We start from the raw sequence: 22,203 nt of genomic DNA, 5'->3' as shown, positions 1-22,203 counted from the left end.
GCGGTGCCCATGCGCTCCGACACCACACGTGCAGGGCACCCGCTGCCCTCAAACCCGCGGGCAGCAGCAGGGAGTGTAATGCACATTTTGCTTTGCCTTCTCCTAAAAAAAACCAATTTAGAAACAGCATTTAAAACAGTATCACCAACCAGTAGCACGCTTGGAGAAAGTGACATTAAAGACTCTTTTAAACATTAAAAATGCTTTTTTTAAAATTTTTTTTTAGACTTTCAATGCAAACGCTAAGCTGAGTAGCAGCGAGCTGAGCAGCCTGGGCTGGTGCAGCACAAACCGAAAACGAAAGGAACCCGCAAGAGCAAGGACACGAAGCCACTGGCAGGGGTTGCTGCCCGTGGCGAGCGCAGGCACCGCGCAAGAGGCATCGCAGCCTCGGCCCGCGCCGTGGTGCCTTGCAGAGCCTCTAACCCTGCGCCAGCGCAGGTCCGCTGGGTTTGCTTCTTACCTTAGTGGTATCACACGCGACGTGTTTCTTTTTCTCTTTGACTTACAAATGTACCAGGGTATTTTCAGCCTCGGACTGTTTCTATTTTATTATTGCAGGTGGCCCAAATAAACTTTTCATTAACTTTTTATGTCTGGTTTGTAAAGGGAACTGTAAAGTGAATAGAGCCTTACTTGAGCTTTTGAATATGAATCAGCAGCAACTTCTGTATCGGTTTTGCGATCTTATTTTTCATTTTGTGTCAACCCTCACAGGAAGCTGGACTAAATGCAGCGTGGAAAGGCCAGAAAATGGTTAATTGGCAGCATCTATATCATAGGGACGGAGATGCAAAGGAAAAAAGGAAAACAGTATTTTTTTATTCAACTAAGACATTTTAGGCAGATAGAATCAGGCATCCCAAGACTTCAGGTTTCTTTCATGCCTCTTGCTTCACAAAGGTTCTTTGAACGTGTGTTTGGGAATAATTCGGCCCACGTGGGCAGACTCACTGAACTCGCACCTCCTCCATGGGTTTTGCCCAAGTTAATTAATTACCCATTAACTTGAGCTACTCAACACCTTTGCAAAGGCTGAGGTGACTACCCTAAAACTACCTCTGTAAGTCAAATACAGGTAAGCGCCTACTGCACCTTTTTAGAAACAAGGAACTCAATTAGCAATCAATTAGTGCTTGGTTACCAAAATCAAAAACAAAGGAAAGAGCTAATGTAGACAACCCGTTTTTGGAGAAGAGTTGCACAAGTTTTTGCAGCCCTGTGCAGCTCAGGACTTCATTCCTCAAGCATGTATAAAACAGTGATACATGTAACAGTCGAGCTGTTCTGCATTTTCAGTCTTTCAAAATTAATGCAGAAAAAAAGGTGTTTGCTCCTGAAGACTCACAGGCCAATGATTAAACAGTGGGGACAGCAACTTGAACTCAAGTTTCAAGAAAGTTGAGCATGAGAGAGAAAAATCTGTGTAAAAATCACATTTTGCATGCTTTCTTTTGAAACAGTCCTGCCTGGTTTCCTCTGGCTTTTGAACAGTCTCATTATAAACAAGGTGTCTGCACTACAGTGAGATTTTTTTGTGAGCAGTGGGCAAACCCCCTAGATGTGACTGTGTGCTGGGACTGGCAGTCTCTGTGTTTATATTTCAGAGATACGTGTGATTAATCCTTTCGTTCGTTGTATTTTTACTTTTCTGCTGCTGGGAACAGTAAATAAAGGGAAGTTACAGTAAGAACCTCCTTTTTATTCAGAGACCTTCTGTTTCCTGCTAACTGGAGGCTTAAAAAAGAAAAGAAAATCACAACTGTGTTGTACTCTGAAGTCAAATTAAATAATTCAGACGGTGGGAAAAAAAAAAAAAAACCAGCATGTAAGTAGAAGCAGGGGAATCAAAGATCAGTGTCCAGCTATCCATATGGGAGAAGCGACATCATGGCCCGCGGGAACGTTGCAGGACCACCGGGGATCCTCTCTGGTGGGTCAGGAGCAGCTCCTGGGGCAGCTGCCAGCTCGGCCGTGCGGCAGCCCCAGCGCAGCCCCCTTGGCTGGGGTTTAGGAAATCCAAGCGCGGGGCCTTGCTCTGCCCCAGGCCTGTTGCCCGCTACAGGCGCCAGCTCTTGAGGAGCGCGAGGCCATGAGCACGTTCCCACTCGTGGTTAATAACAGTGGAATTGAACCTTCGGCCTTCACAACCTGCTTTTAAAGGCACTCCGGGGACGAAGAGCACAGGCTTTGGTGCGCCTTCATCTACAATTTCCTCTATGGTTTGACAAAAGAAAAATGTTTGTTTGTGGCATTTTTCCTATTAAAAGGTATCATTAGAGACCTGTGTCAACAACACTAAAATGAGCATTAAACACGGCTGCAGTTAAGTGAGGTAATAAAACATGAGTCACTATTATTCAATCATTCACTAACCCACATTTTACAAGAAAGCTATCTCTTCTAGGAATCATCACCACATAAACTGAGAGTATTTTCAAGAGGATTTTGCTTTTGATTGTTTAGCTGGGTCTTTGCAGCCACCTGTATCTGGGATCCCCAGATTTGGCCCAGGCCCTTCTGCATTTCTATGTCAAATCTAGGTGTGAGTCTCGCCCTGATGCGACCTGTCCTTTAAAGTTTGTATGACTGACAGTCCTCCGAGGGCATCCAGGGCTCCTTTCGGATAGCAAATTCCTAGCAGCATCCAAACCCGTAAAGCAAAACCCTCGTGAATGAGGCTGGCCGGGGCAGCTGAAAGGCAGCGCCGCTGCTGCACCTGCCCTGCAGCCACCGCTCCACTGCTCCGTGTCACAGAGTCACAGAAGGGTTGAGGTTGGAAGGGGCCTCTAGAGATCATCTAGTCCAACCCCCTGCTCCAGCAGGGACACCCAGAGCACGTGGCACAGGGTGGCATCCAGGTGGGTTTGGAAGATCTCCAGAGAGGGAGACTCCACAGCCTCTCTGGGCAGCCTCCGTCTCCGACGCTCGGGCCCGGCTGGGGCCCCGGCTCGGCCGCGCTCTCCTGGCGGCTGCGTGAGCTGGTGCTGCCGAGCGTTACGCAGCCCGGATCCACGCTCTTCCCGCGTTGCACGGTGCCCTCCAGAAAACACTGGGTTTCGGGCACCTGGTGTCAAATTAACAAATCCTCATGATCCTTTGCTGGCTTCCCACGGCACCCTGCTGCGAGGGGTTTCAAACGCCCAGTGATTCTGGTGGCCTCTTCCAACGGCCGACACTTCCCCATGTTCCCACGCAAAGTGTTTTTCCAAGGGGGACCGCAGCAGCATCTCGCTGATGGAGGAGCGGGAAACCCGGCTCCTCTGTCCTCTGCCACCACTGCTTGACCAAGAAGCCTTCTCCAGAGTGAAGAAAAAGGATTTCCAACTGAAGCCAGCAAGTCAAGACCTAAAAGTAATTATTTGGTAAAATATTTCCTGAGTTCTGGAACAGGAAAAGGAGAAACCACGGGAAAGAGGCAGGAAAGAGCACACCGATGCCACTAACTTTCTGTTACTTAGAGGAAGCAGCGAGGTATCGGGGATGTTCCATCTGAGCTGGAATTTCTTCTCATCCCAACATTTCTCAAAATGGGTATTTTTGCTATTGATGGCAAGTGCGCTTACCAGATGCCTTGGAACCACCGTCCTCCGTTTCCTCACAGTGTTTTGGAGAGGACATTTGCGCTGTCACCTCCTGCTGTTGGTGGTCTACGAAGAGAGCTGATTCTCCCTGCCAAGCACCGAAACCGTAGCTTGGTCTCCCCAGCTTTGGCTGAAGAATTCTGGGGAGGTCAGAACTGCTTTATTTGAGCTTTTCATACATTAACAGAAAAAAAGCTACTGGAACCATTCGGATGAGCCTTCTTCATCCCAAATCTCGTCATTTATGTTAAATATGTTAAAAGGAATAGCTGAAGCCAACCCAAAATCTGCACTTTCCTTTCTTGCTCACTCCCCGCTGCTTTCTGCCGTGTCACTGCTCAGCCTCTTCTGAAGTGAAGGCTTGAGCTTGGCGGGTAGAAAACAAGCAGACTTCCCAATTTATAATTTAAGTCTTTTATTCCATCACAAAGTAGCAAAAGAGAAGACTCTCTCTTGTAGGTCACCTCTAATAGCAATCGCTTCAGCGAGATGAATTTCAAAATTAGGTCTTCTCAAAGCAGAACCCACACTGTATTTTTCAGCGGCACAAAGCTGCCGTAAGAACAATCTGACCTTCATTCTTAATAGCAAATTCACGGGGGGAAAATGCATTTTTTTGTTTTTCTGCTTGAAGTACTGTCAAAAGAAAAGTCGCAACACAATGCACATACAGAGTAAAAATACACAATAATTTATACAAAATTGTATAAAACTCTTGGAGAATTTACTTTTTTTTTTTTCTTCAGACACTAGAATAAACTCTGTGAGCTTATGTACAAATGCATTATCCTGGAGTAGAGGGCAGTGATTTAATTTAAAGTGAGGTCTATTATAGACTAACTACGTGAATAGCAGTGTCTCAAAGTTTTTCTCCAGTCTGTGGTTCTACGGTATAATCCACTAACCAAGTTTTGAGGAAAAAAAGGTTTATCGATAAATACTCACATTTAGGCATTACTTTGCCCTGGCTGATTTGCAACACGTCCCTTTTAGTCGTGTGTTTCAGGGTCTAAAACAACGTCTATCACAGCCTGCCAAGGCAAAATGTCACACACTATTATTTTCTTCTAAAGCACTCCCCAAAGGTGCGGTACGCAATCTAAGCAGAGAAGAAAAAACACCATGATGAAGAATATAACGAAGGAAAATCATTTGAAAATACTTTGATCTTTCCCATTATTAATAAACCGATTGATACATTTGTGTCGCAGAGTCTCTAGCAACAACTTCCAGCAGGCACGGGAAAAGGTGCAAATTAGCTGCATCTTATTAAACGCTAGTTTTGCATGTCTTTGTTGCGCGTCCAAGGTTGAATAACGCATTACAAGCCAGCGCAGTACATGGGCTTTGTTCCTCTCCTTCTGCAGGAGGCCGAGCCGCGAAGCCACAACAGGAATGTTTATTCTGACTAGCAGGTTTAACCCCGAGGCTAGCAGGCATTAGGGAAATTTTTCAAGCTCTGCTTGTCACCCACATAAAGGACTTGGTTTTATAGCTAGAGTCTTCCCAGCTCCTCTTCCCGCAGAGCTATTCCAGCTGCTCTCCCCGCTGTGCAGGAGCCCTAGGAGCGATCCTCACGGGCCGTTTCTGCCTCGCGCCGGGCCCGTCGCACCCACCGAGGCCGCGGGGTCGGCAGGGCCGGCGGCCGCCTCGCTGCGCTGCAGAAACCTTCTCCTCCGCGCTGGAGCTCCCCGTTCTGCCGGGCCCGCTGCCGTCGCGGGAAGTGCCGCAAAGGGCACGCACGCTTCCCGCACATCTAGTTAAACCAGTTTAAAATTACACAGAATAAAGCCGATGGCTGCGACTTCAAACGGTTTCAGGATTTGAGGCTGACTGAAGACTAATAGCAGTAAGAAGAGCACAGGTTCCTTTGACATTCAGGATACCACAGACCCCACTTGTTACTATTCACAACCAACCCCCAATCTTTTTGTTTAAAATAAGGAATTTTCTCTCTCTCTCTCTCTAAAATCAGTGCTCAGCTAAAGGCTGAAGCCCTTAGAAAATGCTTTTTATTTTGGCAGCAATGCCAGCACTGCCTCATTCCTGTAGGGAACCACTGCCTAAGCGGCTGCAATTTCACTGCTCATTATTCCTCAGCAAGCACCAACTTCTGAAGATCACAGGGAGGCAAACTCAAGCAAAAGTGTCAGTAATCACTGACCTCAGATCAGTAATCTTGCAGCAAAGCCTGACCTAGCTGCTGAGCACAAGGCTGAGGTTTTGCTAACAGGATTTCCTAACTACCCGAGATACTCGGGGCGCTCGGCAAGGCAGGAAGCCCCCTCCAAAGCACCCTTCGAGAAGAGAGCCCACCAAATTGTGGCACTGTCCCCCAGAAATAGCGGTTCGTTGTCTCAACCACAAAAGAGGTTTCCAGAAGATTAAAAACTTCAATCCCACAGGGACACAGGGTCAGGGGACGCTACGTGCAGGTACCAGCTGCTCTCAGGACGAGCGCGGCCAGACGAGTTGTGGCGCTCTCCAAAGCCAATGCTGCCCAGCGCCCGTCAGCAGGGCTATGGAGAACACCGTGGAAAACGGCATTTTGGATTCCTTTTCTCAGAAACGGAAGCCTCCGTCACCTGCACTCTTCAGCCTCGTGTTCCCAACCTGTTTGCCCCCTGCCAAGCCAGACGCCGCGACTCGCTGGGAGGTCAGCGCCTCCCACTCAGCTTCCAGCAGCAGCTAAATCCTCCTGGCTACGTTTGTCACCACCGAGAGCAAAGGCACAAGCCACGGGGATCCTAAGCACGTTCTGGAGCAAGAAGCGCCGCAACCTTTCTCTGGTGACTCAGGGAAGCAGAAAGACCCTTCGGAACAGAATATTTATTTGAACCACTTGTCATCACGCCAAAGGGTATCCAGCTAGGGAAAAAAAAAAAAAAAGCCTGATCTGCCCTAAGTCGACTGCTTTCCCCACAGAGACCTTCTGAACAGTGCAACTCTTCTGCGTGAAACAGACAGCCAAGAGGTCAGCAGAGCTGCAAACACCAAAACCCCCAAACTTTTATCATATTAAGTGAGCCGTTTAACTAAGTATTTAAAACCTCTGCAATTATTAGTTTATTAGTATCATCCAGGATTCAGATGTTCAATATTTCTCCTGAAGTTATACATAAATGCAAATTGAAATAAGAATCTGAAAGTCAAAATTGTATAACAAAACAATACTCCATCACAAAAGCGTGTAAAATTACAAGAATGCTTTTTTCTTTTTTTTTTCTTTTTTTTCTTTTTTTTTTTTAAACACTGGCACTTAAGAGAACCATAATTTTGTAACCAAAAAATTGCCAAATTGTCCCCCAAACTGGTAAGCAGGTATATGTGAAAATAGTTACAGTTGCCAGCACTTGAAGTTTTACTAAATATGCAAAAAAACCCTTAGCTTTGGTTTTGGAAGAGAACTATATTTGACCAAATTAGACATTGTTGGTATACCATAAACATTTCACTTTTTAATGCAAAATTTAATAAAATGTACTTTTCCATACAGCTATATTTAACTTAAAAATGGGCAAACATCAAGAGTGCGGTATAAAACCTAACAGGAAAAATACATCTTATCTCATTTTCAATTTGAGACAATATACAACTTTGTTTAAAGGGCTAAAACTAGAATTTCAAGAATACAAATATGAATTTACATAGATTTAACAAATAATAATGGTACCATTTATAGAAATCTTAGAAAGAAAAAATCATTTCTCATGGGCCATTTGCTACCAGGAGAGTTTCATGGTATAAAGCCCGTGGCCATCGCCAGACCTGCCACCAAAAAATATGGCAATTTTGTTTTTAACTTTACACATTTTCGGTATGCTCGTCTGTCACGAGTGTTCAGAGATTTACAAATACAACTTCCATTACATGGTAACAGAGTCACACATGTAGATGTCCCTGCACCGGGTGGACATACGCTCTTCTCGTGGCTCCTTCCAGGACAAATTTGTTACGTCTCCTCCCACTCCCCAGAAGTGTCTCACTACTGCAAAACTGAACTCTATACTTCTCAACTCTCCAAGACTGGTAAACTCATGCAACTCAATAGAATATTACACTTCACAAAAATCTGAACAAATATCCGCTTGCTGAGACAGAATTCTTGTTTTGTTTCCAGTTACGGAAGAATATTCTTTCATCGTATGCCTATATATTTCTTTTCTTACCCTATCATGATTATGCAGGGTATGCAGATCAAAGCTTTATCAGCTGGTTATAATGAAAGATGAAAACTGTAATATTCACGTGATCCCAAATGGGCATTCAACAAAGCAAAAGATGAGTTCCCCTCAAAAAAAAAAAAAAAAAAAAAAAAGGAAAAAAAAATGATTTCTCAAGGGCACCTATTAAAAGGACAACAATACTAATAAAAAAATGTATTTACTTAGAAGCATTCAGAATGTCAACAAAACAGCTGCAACTTTTTTTTTCCTTTTTGCAATTACAGAGTGGTATTCAGTTAACAGAACAACAATTATTTTTATGATGCATCAGAGACAACTGAAGATGAAAAATGAACTACATCCCCATGTATAACTAATTTGTGCTGTGCACCAACAAGAACCTGCTTTAAACTCCCATGCCAATTTACAACCCCCACACTGTACCAGGCAAGGTTAGTGGCCATTGAAATACCACTAAGGACAGGGCTATCTAAAGACACATTCGGTAGTGTGTTAACTATACAAAAAAAGAGACACTGTACAGTTTAAAAACAAATCTTACACAGCCTTACATTTCAATTTTTTTTTCTTTAAAAGGAGTGAGTTGTGTACAGGGGGGTTAAATGCTTTATAGACAAGAAAGAAATTGCTCCAAAAGAGACTTATTCATCATCATCATCATCCTCGTCCTCCTCCTCTTCCTCTTCTTCATGCTCTTCATCATCCTCCTCCTCTTCGTCCTCATCCTCATCTTCCTCCTCCTCCTTCTTCTTCTTGCTCATCTCAGCCTTGGCAACTACTTTTTTGCCTGCATCAACTTTCCCTTTGGCCCGGTATGCAGCAATATCCTTGGAGGAGAAAAGCAGGAAGAATCTCTCAAAGACTTAACCAGCCCAGTGCTCCAAACCACTTCCAAACAGTACTTGTGAAATCCCTTCTCCACATCCACAGCGCTGGGACCAGGAGTTGTGGCTTCAGTTACACTAAACTGAGGCTCAACACCAAAAAACAAACCCAAAGAAACAGAAACCCTTTAAGACTGAGGTGATATTTGTGCACCAGAACACGCTGGGTGCTGGGGATTCTCTGCTCGTAGGCTTTTAGGAACAAGCTGGAAAATCAGCTGCCTGGGATGAAACAGGCTCAGCTGATCCCACTTTCCAGGAATGAGGCAGGGAAACCTCTCACGGTCCCTTTCCACCCCTATGTTCTATGGTGGCTAAAGAAATGCATTAAAAAATCCTTATCCGAGACTTGAAATTATAATTAGCCATCAAAAACACCCCAGAACGGCATAGCCTTGTATGTGCTGTGTTATGCCTCACCGAAGAGCAATTATACAGAATTCTGCCTAACTGAAGTTTACAAAATAAAAGGTACAAGAACTTTGATTAAAGGGTAGACAGTGCCACCTTCTGCATGCAATAAATTTATTCTAGTGGTTTATAACATACAAATTCAAGTTCCTGCCTCAGGCCAGTCAAAACTGTCCAGGGGCTACCCAGTTTTATGCCAAAATAATAATAATAATAATAAAAATAACAAGTACACAACAGAATTTACCTGCAATACTCAAAACACACTGACTATAAAGAAGTGTCAACAACTTTAGGCAAGCAGTCAAAATCTTCAAATATTCTCCACCCTGTATACACTCTACCAGTAACTCCACAGCTCTTTTCCAGTTTCCTAAGGCTGGGCATTAAATTTTTAGAAGATAAAATATTCACTATCGGTCAAAGGCCTATCAGTGAAACATTGAGGTTACTGCACCTTAAAAAAATTAGTTTGTAAGCACAAGAAACATAGACAAGACTCGCAAAGACAAAAATCTCCATTAATGAAGAATATTTCTACTATTTTAGAAGTGCCTTACAAGTCATTTGATGTAGTTGCATGTACAAATAATTGCCATATTGGTGAGTTTACATAAAACTCTCACAGGAAGGCCAACAGGGGATACCTTCCACTCCTACAGTTCCTCTCCAGCAAATACTCAGGACTAGACAGAGCCACCTTGGTCACTAATGCTAGAGTTTTAGCAGGATTTTGACCGCTAGCAAAGCCAGACACCCAGGTAAAGGCCACAGCTCAGGAATGGGTGGATAGCTGTGGCATGTACATTAGCTATAGGTGAATGCTGACCAAAGCTAAGTGCTACCAGGGCACTTCCCAATGCGTATCCCCTACTGTGGTTACACACTACAGAGTGGCAACATGGCACAGCAGCTTCAACTGTCAAGGCAGGATTTACCCTAAATGACACAAGAAACTGTATGACACGTTTCATGTGCATTAACTGTGTTAATTACTACAAAGCAGATACAAAATAAAAGGTGTGTATAAAGCTAGCACTGGGTATCTGTTATTACTGAAGAGATAAATGCCAATTTGAGTTTATTTTTATCAATTATTCTAACGTTCAGGGACATTCTTCAATACCTAACCCCTCCAAAAACTTTACTGACCTTGCTTAATTATACCGCCTTCACTCAGAAACTATTGCTGTTGTCACCTACTGTTTCAATTGCCCGTACAGACACAATAGTATCACTGGTCCCCAATTACAGATGAGCGAAAACAATTCAACACCAAGGACTGTAATTTAGTTAGTTATAACTAATCAGTAGTGTGCCCATTGAGCTGTATTTTCCTACATGATATTTGTCATTAGTATATCATAAGTTAGAACATAAAGCATTAGAATATGCTAGATGGGAAAGATGCATAAATGCAGGTTTTTCCTCCCTAACTCTTCACCACAAACATCCACATTTACCTTTTCATATTTCTCCTTCAGCTTAGCAGCCTTTTTTTCGTAAGGCTGTTTGTCATCTGCAGCGGTGTTGTTCCACATCTCTCCCAGTTTCTTTGCAACATCCCCAATGGACAGACCAGGATGTTCTCCTTTGATTTTTGGACGAAACTCGGAGCAAAACAAAAAGAAGGCCGAACTGGGGAGGGAAGGGGGTGGGGGGAATTTTAATTTTAGACTTTAACCTACTGTAGCAGACAGAGAAAGATATAAACTTTGTTACTGTTTCTTAAGAGCACTGTAAAAATACCTTGTAAAAACACCTTTGAGTGAGACAAACATTAGTTCTAATGCCTTTCTTCATAGTTAAACTTTGAAAATTTAACACAGCCTTTACCTAAGCACTAATGCACATCTAGCTGATTTCTAGCAGGATCCCAAGGGTTAACATACATACATACATACATATATATATATATACACACACATATATATACACGCACACATATATATTATGCAGAGCAAAATCTTAAAACAGAATGACTGAATGACACTGGGGAAGCAAAAGTTAGGTTGTAACTGTTAAAAATGACAGAGTAACAAAAAGTACAGTATTTGTTGTGAAAATCAGGATTTCCAGATGACAGTATTTGCCCAAACAAAAGCATTCATTTTTACAGGAAGTACTCTTATTTCCTACAGTGTTATAACTTCATTAAACAAAAACAAACAAAAAAGGAGAGAGAAATGCATCTCTACAAAGTATTTTATCCATCTATACTATGAGAATTTAAAAGTTAGTAGTCTTTTCTGTAATGACTGAGGTTTTATTTTTCTGAAACTGTTTCATAGAAGATTATTCCTATTATTTTGAATGGAACACCAAAGAAAGATCTTGTTCAAGCCAATTTTGTGTGAATGGGGCAGAAATATTACTACCATTTTAGACAAGAATTACTGTCAGTTACAGAAACTGGAAAAAAGATGATAGTGTAGATTTTTACATCTGCCAATGAAGGCGTATGCTAAATGTTCTGACTTTATCCAAATTTGACCAATCAAAAAAAAAAAAAAAACTAATATTTATAATGAAAATAAATAAACAAATCTACTGATCTTTACACCAACAGTCAGAGAGGAGGAAAGAAAGAAAAAAAAAAGAAGAAGAAAAAAGTATTTCTGAAGTTTCCAAACCTGGATAAAATATTACAGACACACTGCAGCATGATGGGCATGAACAGGATAACCTAGGCGGAAATCTACTTACGGAGGCCTCTTCGGTGCATTTGGATCCTTGAACTTCTTTTTCGTTTCCCCCTTAGGTGGTACATAGTTTTTCATTTCTTTTTCATAACGAAGCTTGTCAGCCTTTGCCATATCTTCAAACTTTCCTTTCTCCTTAGAGGACATAGTCTGTAGGGGATTAAGGGAGACTCTAAGATTCAAAAGCATGTGGTTCCAAAACTCTAGCAAGGCAAGAACAACTCACCTACTATTGGTCTAACAACTGTACTTCATACATAGCTAAAAACTAACTTTTAAAGAAATCATTCACAATCTTGAATAATACTAGTTATTCAAGCGTCTATTTTTTCCCCCTCCCCTCTCTTATTTCTTCCTACCTTCCATCGTTCTGAGCACTTTTTTGAGAACTCTGAGAAGTTCACTGAAGCATCTGGATGTTTCTTCTTGTGCTCCTCCCGGCAGGTTTGCACAAAGAAGGCGTACGAAGACATTTTACCTCTCGGCTTCTTAGGATCACCTTTGCCCATTTTGATAGCTTTCTGTAGCACAGTGGGAGAAAACACACACACACACAAATTTTAAAATTTTTAAAATCCACCCACCATGGCAGAAGGCTGTGAAGAATGATCATGCTGAGTAAGAACTGCCATAGCAGCATTCTGACATATGATAATGGTAAGAAGTTTCTTTACTGGAAAATTTGTGTAAGATTTCTCCCACCTCTACTTGAAGTAATCTGGCAGATGCAACCTGAACCTCAAAGGGCCTTCAAAACTTGCACTTTCAGTCTCTTGCAAACAAGAACATCTCCTCTAACCAAATCATAGGTAAGTTCCGGCATTAATGCAGTGGAGATTGCTGCACTCCTGGATTTCTGCAAATATAGCCTATGCTAAATAGGAATAATTATATGGGGGGGAAAAAGTACCTTGATACCCTGTCTCAACTACTAAACTCTTTCTCTGTATAGTATGTGTTCCCTGCACACCTTTGGTGCTCACGTGCAATAAATAAGTAAAATCTAAAAGGCACATTATTTTCATATGCCATCTATCTTGATTCCCCCTTTCAAGTGCACTGTGAGAACATGCTCCGTCTTCGTGTGTGCATCTGGAAGCGCAAGGATGAGACACTGCTCCCCGTCAAACATGTTGTAACCGAGCCGGGCACTGGAAAAGTATGGGCATTTACATATGCCTGGCAGAGCGGCCAGGACGCGCTGCCTCTTTCAGGGAGTGTGTGTGTGCACGGAGGGGGGGAATGAAAAACACCTTCCTGGGGCTTTTACACCCCAGACAGACATCCTGGGAATTTCTTCATGGCTCCCTGGAAAAAAAATAAAAAGCCACTTGCGCCCTGACAAACTCTGCTGTGCAGCAGAAATTTAAAAAAAAAAGGGCAGCGCGGAGCACGGCCTGCACTGCCACAGGAGCAGCGTTTCCTATCGCTTTGGCGGATAGACAGAAGCAGATTTCTGCTCTGTGACTAAACACGTCCGGTTTGAAGTTTCTATCAAGTAAACAAGCGGCCGGAGCAGCCGGGCGGCTCGTGCCGCGGAGGCGCCCCCAAGGCCGCCCGGGCCACGCGGTCCCGCGGCCGCCGGGGCCTCGCACACGCTTCGCGGACTGGGGAGGGGGGAACAAAAACACAAACACCGGGAGCGGTGACAGTGCCCGGCGCGGCGGCGCGTTTAAAAGGCTCCTTCCCGCCATTTTGGCCGCTCCGGCGGCAGGGCCGGGGCCCGGCGAAGGCGCCCGGGGGGCCGCGCTCCCCTCCCCCGCGGGCAGCACAAAGCGGCCGCGCGGGGCCCGCGGAGCCGCCTCGCCCCGCTCCGCCATGAGGCGCGGGCCCGGCGCGGCCGCGGCGCTCGCGGCGGCGATGGCGCAGGCTCGTGGCGCGGGAGGTCACCCGCCGCCGAGGCTCCTTCCATTTTGTGCGCCGAGGAGCGCCGAGCGAGGAGGGCGGGAAGGAGGGAGGGAGGAAGGGCAGGAGGGAGGGAGGGGAGGCCCCCCCGCGGCGGCAGCGCCGCACACCCCGCGCCGGGGCGGCAGCCGAGGGGAGCGGAGGCCGCGGGACCCCCGCCGAGGGGCCGCGCCGGGGGGCGGCGGCGCCGCGGAATGGCCGCTGCTGGCGTCGCCCGCGCCCCGCGCGCAGAACATGGCTCCTTCCTCCCGAGCCTTCCCTTCCCGTCCCTTTGTGTGAGCGCGCTCGCTGCCCTGGCGCACACGCTCAGCCATTGCAGCGGGGAGAGCCAGGCGGGGGGGCGCGGGGGGGCCGGCGCTTCCAGCGCCCGCGCGGGCCGCGGCGGAGCGGGCACAGCCCCCGCGGCGACCCCCGCGCCCGCCCGCCCGCGCGCCCGGACTTTTAAACCCCCCTGTGCGGCCGCGGCCCCTTCGCCCGAGCGAGCGGCGGCAGCCGGAAAAAAAAAAAAAAGGGAGAAAAAAAAAAAAAAGTTCCCCTGAACTGCGCCCCCGCCCGCCCGAGCGCCTCGCTGCTCAGCCGCCGCTCGCCTTGTTTTCTCGCTCGCGGCTCCCGTCAGCCATGTTACAGCGCGGCAGCTCCGGGGCGAGCGGCTCCCCCGCCCCGCGGCCCGCGCCCCCCGCGCCCCCCGGGCCCGGCACGGCGGCGGCTCCCGGCGCGGCCCGCGGCCCCCGCTGCCTCCCGGCCGCTCGCCCGCTCGCTGCCCCGCCGCTGCCGCCGCCGCCGCCGCAGCGGTGGCCATGGCCAGGCGCAGCCGTAAGCGGCTTACGGCGGGGCACGGCGCAGCCCGCTCCGTTCCGCGCCCCGCCGCCGCCTCGCCCGCCGCCGCGGGCGCCCCCGGCCCGCCGCTCCCCTCGCCCCTTGCCCTCCCAGTTGCCCAAGTCGCCCGCTCCCCCCGGCGCCCCCGCCCCGCCCCGGCCCAGGGGCTTCGCCGCCCGGGAAGCGGCTCCGTGCGCGCAGCCCCGCTCGCCTTTGTGTGGCGGCTGCGGGAGCCGGCGCTGCCCCGCAGCCAGGCGGCGGCGGCGGGCACGGCGCGGCGCCGCACGGCACGGCACGGCACAGCGCGGCGCGGCGCGGCGAGGCGGGCAGCGGCGGCTCCCCGGGCGGCTGCGAGCGCGGCCGGCCCGCCGGCCCACGGCGCCTACTCACCCCGTGTCACAGTCGCACGCAGCCCTCGCTCGGCCCACGAGCCCCAGAGACGCTAGCCCGGCCGCGCGCGCCGGCCCCCCAGTGCTGCCTGGGTCTCTATGTAGCCCAATGCACCGCAATGGCTGTGAGAGCGGGATCGATACGCAGCCTCCTCACACTCTCAGCGCTGGTAACATTACTCTCAACACAGCCCCGCGCCCATTGGCTGCCGCCAAGCCAGCCGCCGCGCCGATTGGCCGAGCCCCTTCCATTGTCCTGACCAGAGAGCCGCGCCGATTGGGCGCGGCGCGGGACACGTCACTGAGGATTGAAAGGGCGCGCAAATATAAAAGTGAGTGGAGGGAGCCGGGCGGCGGCGGGACGCAGAGTTCCGAGGCGGCTGCTCGGCGCGCGCTGCGCCCGCGAGGAGCGCGGCCCCCGCGCGGCGCCCCGGCCGCCCCCCGCGCACCCCCCGCCTCCCCGGGGGCCGCGGCCGCCCCGCGGGCCGCGCCGCTCCGCAGGGGGCGCGGGAAGGGAGGCGCGGCAGGGCCCGCGCCCCCACGCGCGTTTTCCCGCTCCTGCTCGCGGCCGGCGGGCACGCGCGTGCGGCCGCGCGCGGCTTGGCTGGGGGCTGCGGCGCGGGCGGGGGGATGTTGCCGGCATGGGCTGCCCTGCGCGATACTTGTTTCCCTGCCTCCCCGAAGGTGGATAAGTTATTCCAGAGTCTGTAAGACTGAGAATCCAGAGAATCTTTATGACCCCATGTGCAACCCTTAATAGAAACGCGCTGGTTGGGCTTTTCAAGCAGTTCTCCACGTTTTTAGCGTTTCTAGCCATCATACCCAGTTTGGGCACCCAAGAGCAGCAACAGGCTAAACGAACAGAAACTCTGCATCTCATTTGTCCCCCATTCCCCTTCCTTTGTCTGCTTTTATCTTTAATTCTTCATCATCGTTTGCACTGTACAAATTGCCTAGATAAGCCTACAAAAGGAATGAGTAACTGTTCACATCCACCTTGCTCTGGTGCAAGTAACCACGTGAAGATCATGGCTACAATAAACACAAAAAATGCTCCCTGGAAGGTCTCAGCATGCTGTCCCAACTAACAGGGAGAGCTAGACAGGTACACATAGGAAAAAATGTTATTCCTTCTTTTTTAACTATATATGAGTAGTATGAAGGGATGATCTATACATTCTTCAGAGTTTTGCAGGCTAAATGTGAACACAGGACAAATCCTAGTGTTCTAGACAACAAACTTTACACATAGAAAGAGATTATGAAAAAAATGATAAGTAGGTTGTCAAAAATAACTACTCACATGTGAACATTTGTGACTGGTAATAAAACATAGGTGTTACTGAGAAATACTGTTAAGCAAAGAGTCATGATGTACATTATCCTTGCATACAGAAATACAAAATAGTTGCAGTGAGATGAAATTGAGTTTCCATATTATCATCTGTCAAAATAAACTTATTTTTTTTTTATCAGGAGCATAGAAAATAACTACACTGACAAGTGAATTAATTCTTAAAATTCAACACAAGGTGCCTTTTAATTCTGTCTCATACTTCTTGCATAATTCTCAATAAGAGAAAACCTTAGAGAATTCCAGTTTACTAGCTTTAAGCCTTTGCAGTTGGGAAGCTGTACAAATATTGAGAATTAAGAAATAAAAAAACCCCAAGCCCACATCATACTCATAATTATACCAATTTTCCAGTGCTGCCAGGTCTAATTTCAATTACTTAGCATCTTTTGCATCCTCTTTATTTAGATAAGGATGTGATTTTAAAAGACAGCAACATAATTATGCTGGGAGTAGTTCACTGTGCACTTTTACATGGGGATGCTTTGATTCTCTGCTTGTTTGCATCCATATTAGGTGCACTGAATCATTTTAACTATATCAGAGAAATCCCCTCACAAAATCCTATGAACCCAAGTGCTCACTTCACACCGCTGTCCGCTCTTCCACATAAGCCATGGAAGTCACTTGAAGAGTTGGCTTTGCTACAGACTTACTATTTGATGACTCTTGAGCAAGCCTTTGTGCCCCTTCTTTCTCCTTTAGATGGGATAATAGTTCTCCAGTGTTTATGAAACAGTGTTACAACTGAAGTAAGTTGCAAATGAGCAAGTCCCTTGGTTGAGGAAATTAAGTGTTGATCTATTAGAAGCCATTTTCCTGCTAAAGTAGAGCAACATCCTTACCTCTATGCTAAGTGTCAGTCCAGAGATAAACACCAGTGACTGGTCTCAGTGCCACAATGGGTGATATGACATACAAAAATGCAGTTTGTTTCTTCCCTGGCTTAATTCTTGAGTAAAATGTGCTCTGGATGACCCTGCTTGCCAAGCAGGGGTTGGACTAGATGGTCTCCCAATTCGACCCTTTGGTGATTCTGTGATCTGATCTCTGCAATTAGACTGGGACCCAACAAGATCCAGGCCACTGACACTGGTCCAGATCCAATGCCTCCACCACTTGCTGTTGTTTGGTCAGAGCTGTTGCCTCTGATTTTTCTCCTTCTTTAGTTGATGTTTCCTTTAAAATACTGCTTATGAAAAGACACAAAAATCCCAAATTCTTCTTCAGAACTATTGTTTGTCATGGGAAAGAGGTGCTTTTTGGAAGTCAAAGACTCCTTAATAATCATTCTAATACTAAAACTGTCCTATTTGGGAAGAGACTCATCAGGAAGACAGGCAGTTCTGAGCAGCTCTGATACCTGAAATCATGTGAAAATACACAGACAGTAAGGAATAGTAATATTTCTGTCTTAAGGAAAATTAATTTATCTGGTTTATATATTAGAATTTAAACCTTGTATTTATATATAATATATATCGTAAAAAGTATTTATTTGGCCTAGTGTACAGTAGCTAATAACTCTGCTCACACTGAGTGTCTTCAAAGACTCTTCCTTGAAAATGAGGCCTGAAATGAAGGAAAGGGAAGGCATTTATCCCCAGCAGTTGTCTAGAGCAAACAATTTAGAGAAAGGTAAGAGATAACCTTTAAAATGTCATTGTAAGAAATATGTGAATGTAGAGATTCTGACTACATGACATGCTCTTATAAAGCTTTTCCTCCACCTGCACTGTCTATAGTCTAAGGCCTGTAGGTTTCCACAGTCTGAGGAGTCTTCCTCTGCTGCCCTTGAATACAGAAATAAAAAGCATTTATTCATCAATTGCAAACTAGCATTTTTTAATGGAAGCAGTAGGTTTCTCCTCTTGTTCATGCTGTGCCACGTCCCTTCTGGTACTTACAAATATGCTTCCTTTTGAAAACTACATTGAAGTCAAAATCTGTTTTAAGTTAACAGTCCACAGAACAGGTGCAGTCACCGAGATGACTTGGATAACATGAACCACCCTAGATTTCACACAAAGAGGTTAAGAGGCTTTGTCCACAGAGTCATTACAGTACAGTATGACTGCTCTGGGGAAAAAAAGAAAAAGAAAAAGAAAAAAAAAAAGTCTGTAGCTGCACAGGAAGTTTCAAAATCCCCATGTAGTAATTTTGTTGTTTTGCAAACTAGCGTATACTTTGGGAAAAGTCACATGGATTAGATGCTGCATTGCAAAGAAAGAACAGGACTACAGTATCTGTGTTTGTGTGTAGTTTTAATAGTTTTCGACTTGCTTCAAAACCTCTAGTAGGAAAGTTTGGAAGTTGTATTTTGCTTCAACTTCCTTTCTATGCCAGGCAAGCTGAACTTGGATGAAAATATCAGCCATACATTTGTTTACAAAACAAGTTCTTAATTTTCCATTTTCTTTAGCGCTAGTAAGAATAAGGCCTCTCCAAAGACAGAGTTGTTCTTCTAAATAATGTAGTTACTGAGCAGGTAACAAGAAAGTTTCAATTAAATGAAGATGAATATAGAGAAGCTTTCTTTTATGTATTTAAGATTATGCTCTTACTTCAGAATGTCATTTTTCACTCACGACTGAAGACTTCTAACAAAGCAAACAGTGATGGAGAGTCCCAAGGAATTCAGGTCACAGAGATTGTCTGGGCGAAAGTGAAACCTAACCAAGAGAGAAATGCAGAGTGGATATCTGCCTTCTTCGCAGCTTTCTGAAATAACCTGGCAAGATTCCTCTTTGTTCAACTGTATTCTCAAGGAAGCCGAGCCATACGACTTAGCAAGCCTCTGAGCTCAGGGATGGCGTGAGGGGAGGAACCCACGTGAGGACACAGGAACTGTTCAGGACAGGGCCACACACTCCCCTGGGCCAAGGGACTCAGGCGGCCATGCAGCCCCCTTCTCCTTGGCAGATCCTGCTTTCTGTGGAGAACGCTGCCTACTCCCCATCGTTCCTGGCTGGAAGTCAGATGATTTAATAGATTTCTTTGACAACAAAAAGAGTCATGGGAACTCTGGGTTTTGTCATTCTGTGCTCTCTCCAGACGAAAGAGATCATTGTTTCTCCAGGTTAAGATTAAGAGTGTATTATGGTGAAAATGGCACAGCAAAAAGTAGCTTGGCAGTCAAATCCACAAGCCACTACTAGGTTGTTCTGATGAGTTTTGAAAAAATTTCTTAACAAAAATGTTGCATTTTCATCTCAAAATGAGAGCAAAACCTCTGTGGAGAAAGGGCACCTGGCCGCATGTCCTTACGATGGAGCAGCTGATGATTTAAATTGTCACTCTTGTTTTAGAGTACTTGCAATTATGCACCCAGGTAGCTGGGTAGTGATGCCTCTGCCTGCCCTTTTCCTGAGGCTGCAGTGCAATCCTGGACGCAGCCCATATGAGCACAATTCTCAGTTTCTTAACAGATACAGACTTATAACCATGTTTTCTCCAGTGTCTAATTCAAAATCTTCACAAGATACTTCTTCAAATGTCTCCTTAAAAACATTTCTGTAAAAAAGAAAGACTGCTGTCAAAGAAATGAGACTTAGTAGGTCTCCTAATAGTAAAAATGCCTGGAATGTGCTTTGCTTTACCTTTCCAGCTGGATTTGTTCAGATTGCATAAAGTAATCTGCCTATATGCTGACTTTCTTCCATAACTGAGCATTATCTGGAGAAGGGGGTTCCAGAAGGCCACTTGTCCTTTCAACGTGGATGAGTGCCTGGCTATTCTAGGTGTGTGAGTAAGCAGCAAGTGAAGAGAGGTAGCGGCCAAACAAGGTGACCTCGGATGACTAAACGAAGTGGTCGGGAGAAGCAGCCAGAGACCAGGGATGGGACTGGTGCTGCTGCCGTGATTTCTGGTGATTTGTGAACCAGCTGATTTTTGTTGACATGTGGGCCCTGCAGACAATCGCATCATTTCTACAGCTTGCTGATACGCTCTTAAATCAGACCCAGTGCTTACACAGTGTTCTTATCTATGGAATGGATAACTGATATTTTTAAGGATGTAATAGATCTACAGTAAAACATGTAGGAAAATATATTTTATACCATAATACACTCACACTGCTCCATTTGAAGTGGGTAAAACAAATTGATGAAAATACATTACTGTGGACTTTTCTTTGGATATTCATTACTCCAGGAACCCTTTTTTCACAGTGAAAATGCATATAGTATTAATTTCATGGTAACACTAATGATAATTATTTACTATTATGACATGCGGTTCCTTCAACATTTTATTCCCTACATATAAGCACGTGAGTTCTTTGAGTAACTCCGTGAAGTTCTTCATGCAGAGTTTCATACAGATGGGAATTGTGTTCAGCTCCAAAAGCAAACAGGAGTTCAATAAATGTTCTTCAAGAACTGCACTATTTTTGAAATTGCTGACTTGTGAAGATGCTTGCTTTGCTGAGAACACCACAGGTAGTACAACATCTGCTTGTCCTTTCAGCTTTCTGGAAACATTGCTTTCCTCTCCAAGCCAATCCTTTCCAAGATCTCCAAGCTGATTATGGCATTTTACACTCTGCCACCAAGAATGGAGTTATCAGCTGTTGTGCCTCCTTCTGATGAATGCAAGACGCTGCTGTCCTCCTTCTCTGACTCTCCTCTAAAGATATTACTACTCAGTCTTCCTCACTCCAGTCTGGAAGTAGGCAGACTCTGATGCTGACCCTGTTATTAGGCTTCTACACCTGAACAGGCAGAATCCTATGAGGCCTCAGGTGATGTGAAAATACATTAGATTTCTTTTGCTCTTATTTTATGCACCCCAAAACATTCATGGAGACATGTTCCCTCACCTCTGGAACTCCTTTTGAGAGACTTCAATGCTTTATGATAGTTTGGAAGATTCCTTGGGCAAGGTATAATAGTGGGACACAGCTCTGATGTTCATTTTCTGAAAATACGCAATATACAAACATCGCTCAGACCTGCACTCTGGTCCTTTTTACAGAACACTCTTCATATCTGCAGCACAGACTGAACCACCTAAAGCAGTCTATTTCTCAACGCATAGAAAATACCTTAGCACCAGCAATCCCAGGCATTAGAAATCCTAGAGCCTACTCCATGACTTGGTATAATCCACAGCTTGATTTGGTATTGTCTCTACAAGAGAAGAAAACAATGTGAATTTATAGGGTGTTGGTAGGTATCTGAAGAAATAGAAAATGTAGTACACATCACTTTATCTGATAACAATATAGTATCTACTGTGATATCTACACTGCACACAAGCAGTTCCAGGAACTGCTGGAGAAAACAGCCATTGACTTACAGCTTCAAAAATGAACCACAGTAGTTTGACAGAAGGACAGTCTTGCCCTTTAGCTGAATGTGATTTCCACTGAACACCATCCACCTCATCCCTGAGGACGCAAAGGTAGGAGATGCAGCGTTTCTCAGTCATTCAGAGAATTTTATGCATCTTCAGCAACATTAAGTTGCTAACTTCTCAATGAGATACAGTACTCAAGAAAGTGCGTAAGTGCTAAAAATATCAAAAAGGGATCCTTATGGACAAGGGTGTGTTTGATTACTACTTTAATGGATCTCTAGACACTCAGTGATCGATCACTAGAACTTTGTGGAATGCTATACAATATACGATGCTACAGCTCTACAATATTACGTTAGCATTTACTAAATGAATTAAAGGAGGCAGCCTTTGGTTACCACAGTCTTTGCTGGATAAACACTAAGAACATCGTGATTCTCCAGATACAACTCACTGGAACTATTGGAAAAGTCGACTCTGGGGTCTACTGAAAGAATAACATTTCTCTCTTTTTTTTTTTTTTTCCAACTTGTCTCATGCTGAAGCTTTTCTACTGGAGTAAAGCATCTCAAAGTGGTCTTTTAAGCACAGAAAAACACATAAAAGAGAAATAAATCCACCTCTGCCCCAAATTCTGAAATGTTGTCATCTCTCCTCTGTGACTATTCCA

General features: G+C 45.6%; 1 protein-coding gene and 1 long non-coding RNA gene across 2 annotated transcripts; both read right to left on the bottom strand.

The window, feature by feature from the left end:
* Positions 1-6,626: 6,626 nt before the first annotated feature.
* On the bottom strand, positions 6,627-15,060 carry HMGB1 (high mobility group box 1). Its single transcript, XM_088522186.1, has 5 exons — positions 14,880-15,060; positions 12,128-12,289; positions 11,773-11,918; positions 10,530-10,704; positions 6,627-8,598 (listed from the first exon to the last, which is right to left on the bottom strand). The coding sequence occupies exons 2-5, from the start codon at positions 12,275-12,277 to the stop codon at positions 8,413-8,415; spliced, it is 657 nt and encodes a 218-aa protein (XP_088378312.1). The 5' UTR covers positions 12,278-12,289; positions 14,880-15,060; the 3' UTR covers positions 6,627-8,412.
* Positions 15,061-17,384: 2,324 nt separating this feature from the next.
* On the bottom strand, positions 17,385-21,366 carry LOC148595139 (uncharacterized). Its single transcript, XR_015913225.1, has 2 exons — positions 21,280-21,366; positions 17,385-17,595 (listed from the first exon to the last, which is right to left on the bottom strand). It is a non-coding gene; the product is annotated as an uncharacterized LOC148595139 (long non-coding RNA).
* Between the last annotated feature and the right edge of the window lie 837 nt (positions 21,367-22,203).

Source organism: Tinamus guttatus, unplaced genomic scaffold (assembly GCF_059628265.1).
Source record: "Tinamus guttatus ecotype Peru unplaced genomic scaffold, ASM5962826v1 Tinamus_guttatus_pri_ptg000150l, whole genome shotgun sequence".
NCBI lineage: Eukaryota > Metazoa > Chordata > Aves > Tinamiformes > Tinamidae > Tinamus > Tinamus guttatus.
The sequence above is the reverse complement of the archived record's forward strand: the minus strand, read 5'-3'. Positions and strand labels throughout refer to the sequence as shown.

What these genes read in the sequence shown, in the direction of transcription:
- HMGB1 (XM_088522186.1), bottom strand. Translation starts at nt 12,277, where the DNA reads ATGGGCAAAGGTGATCCTAAGAAGCCGAGAGGTAAAATGTCTTCGTAC. An exon ending in AGTGCTCAGAACGATGGAAG is followed by an intron (nt 11,919 to 12,127) that starts GTAGGAAGAAAT and finishes AATCCCCTACAG; the next exon opens with ACTATGTCCTCTAAGGAGAA. An exon ending in AATGCACCGAAGAGGCCTCC is followed by an intron (nt 10,705 to 11,772) that starts GTAAGTAGATTT and finishes TTCCCTCCCCAG; the next exon opens with TTCGGCCTTCTTTTTGTTTT.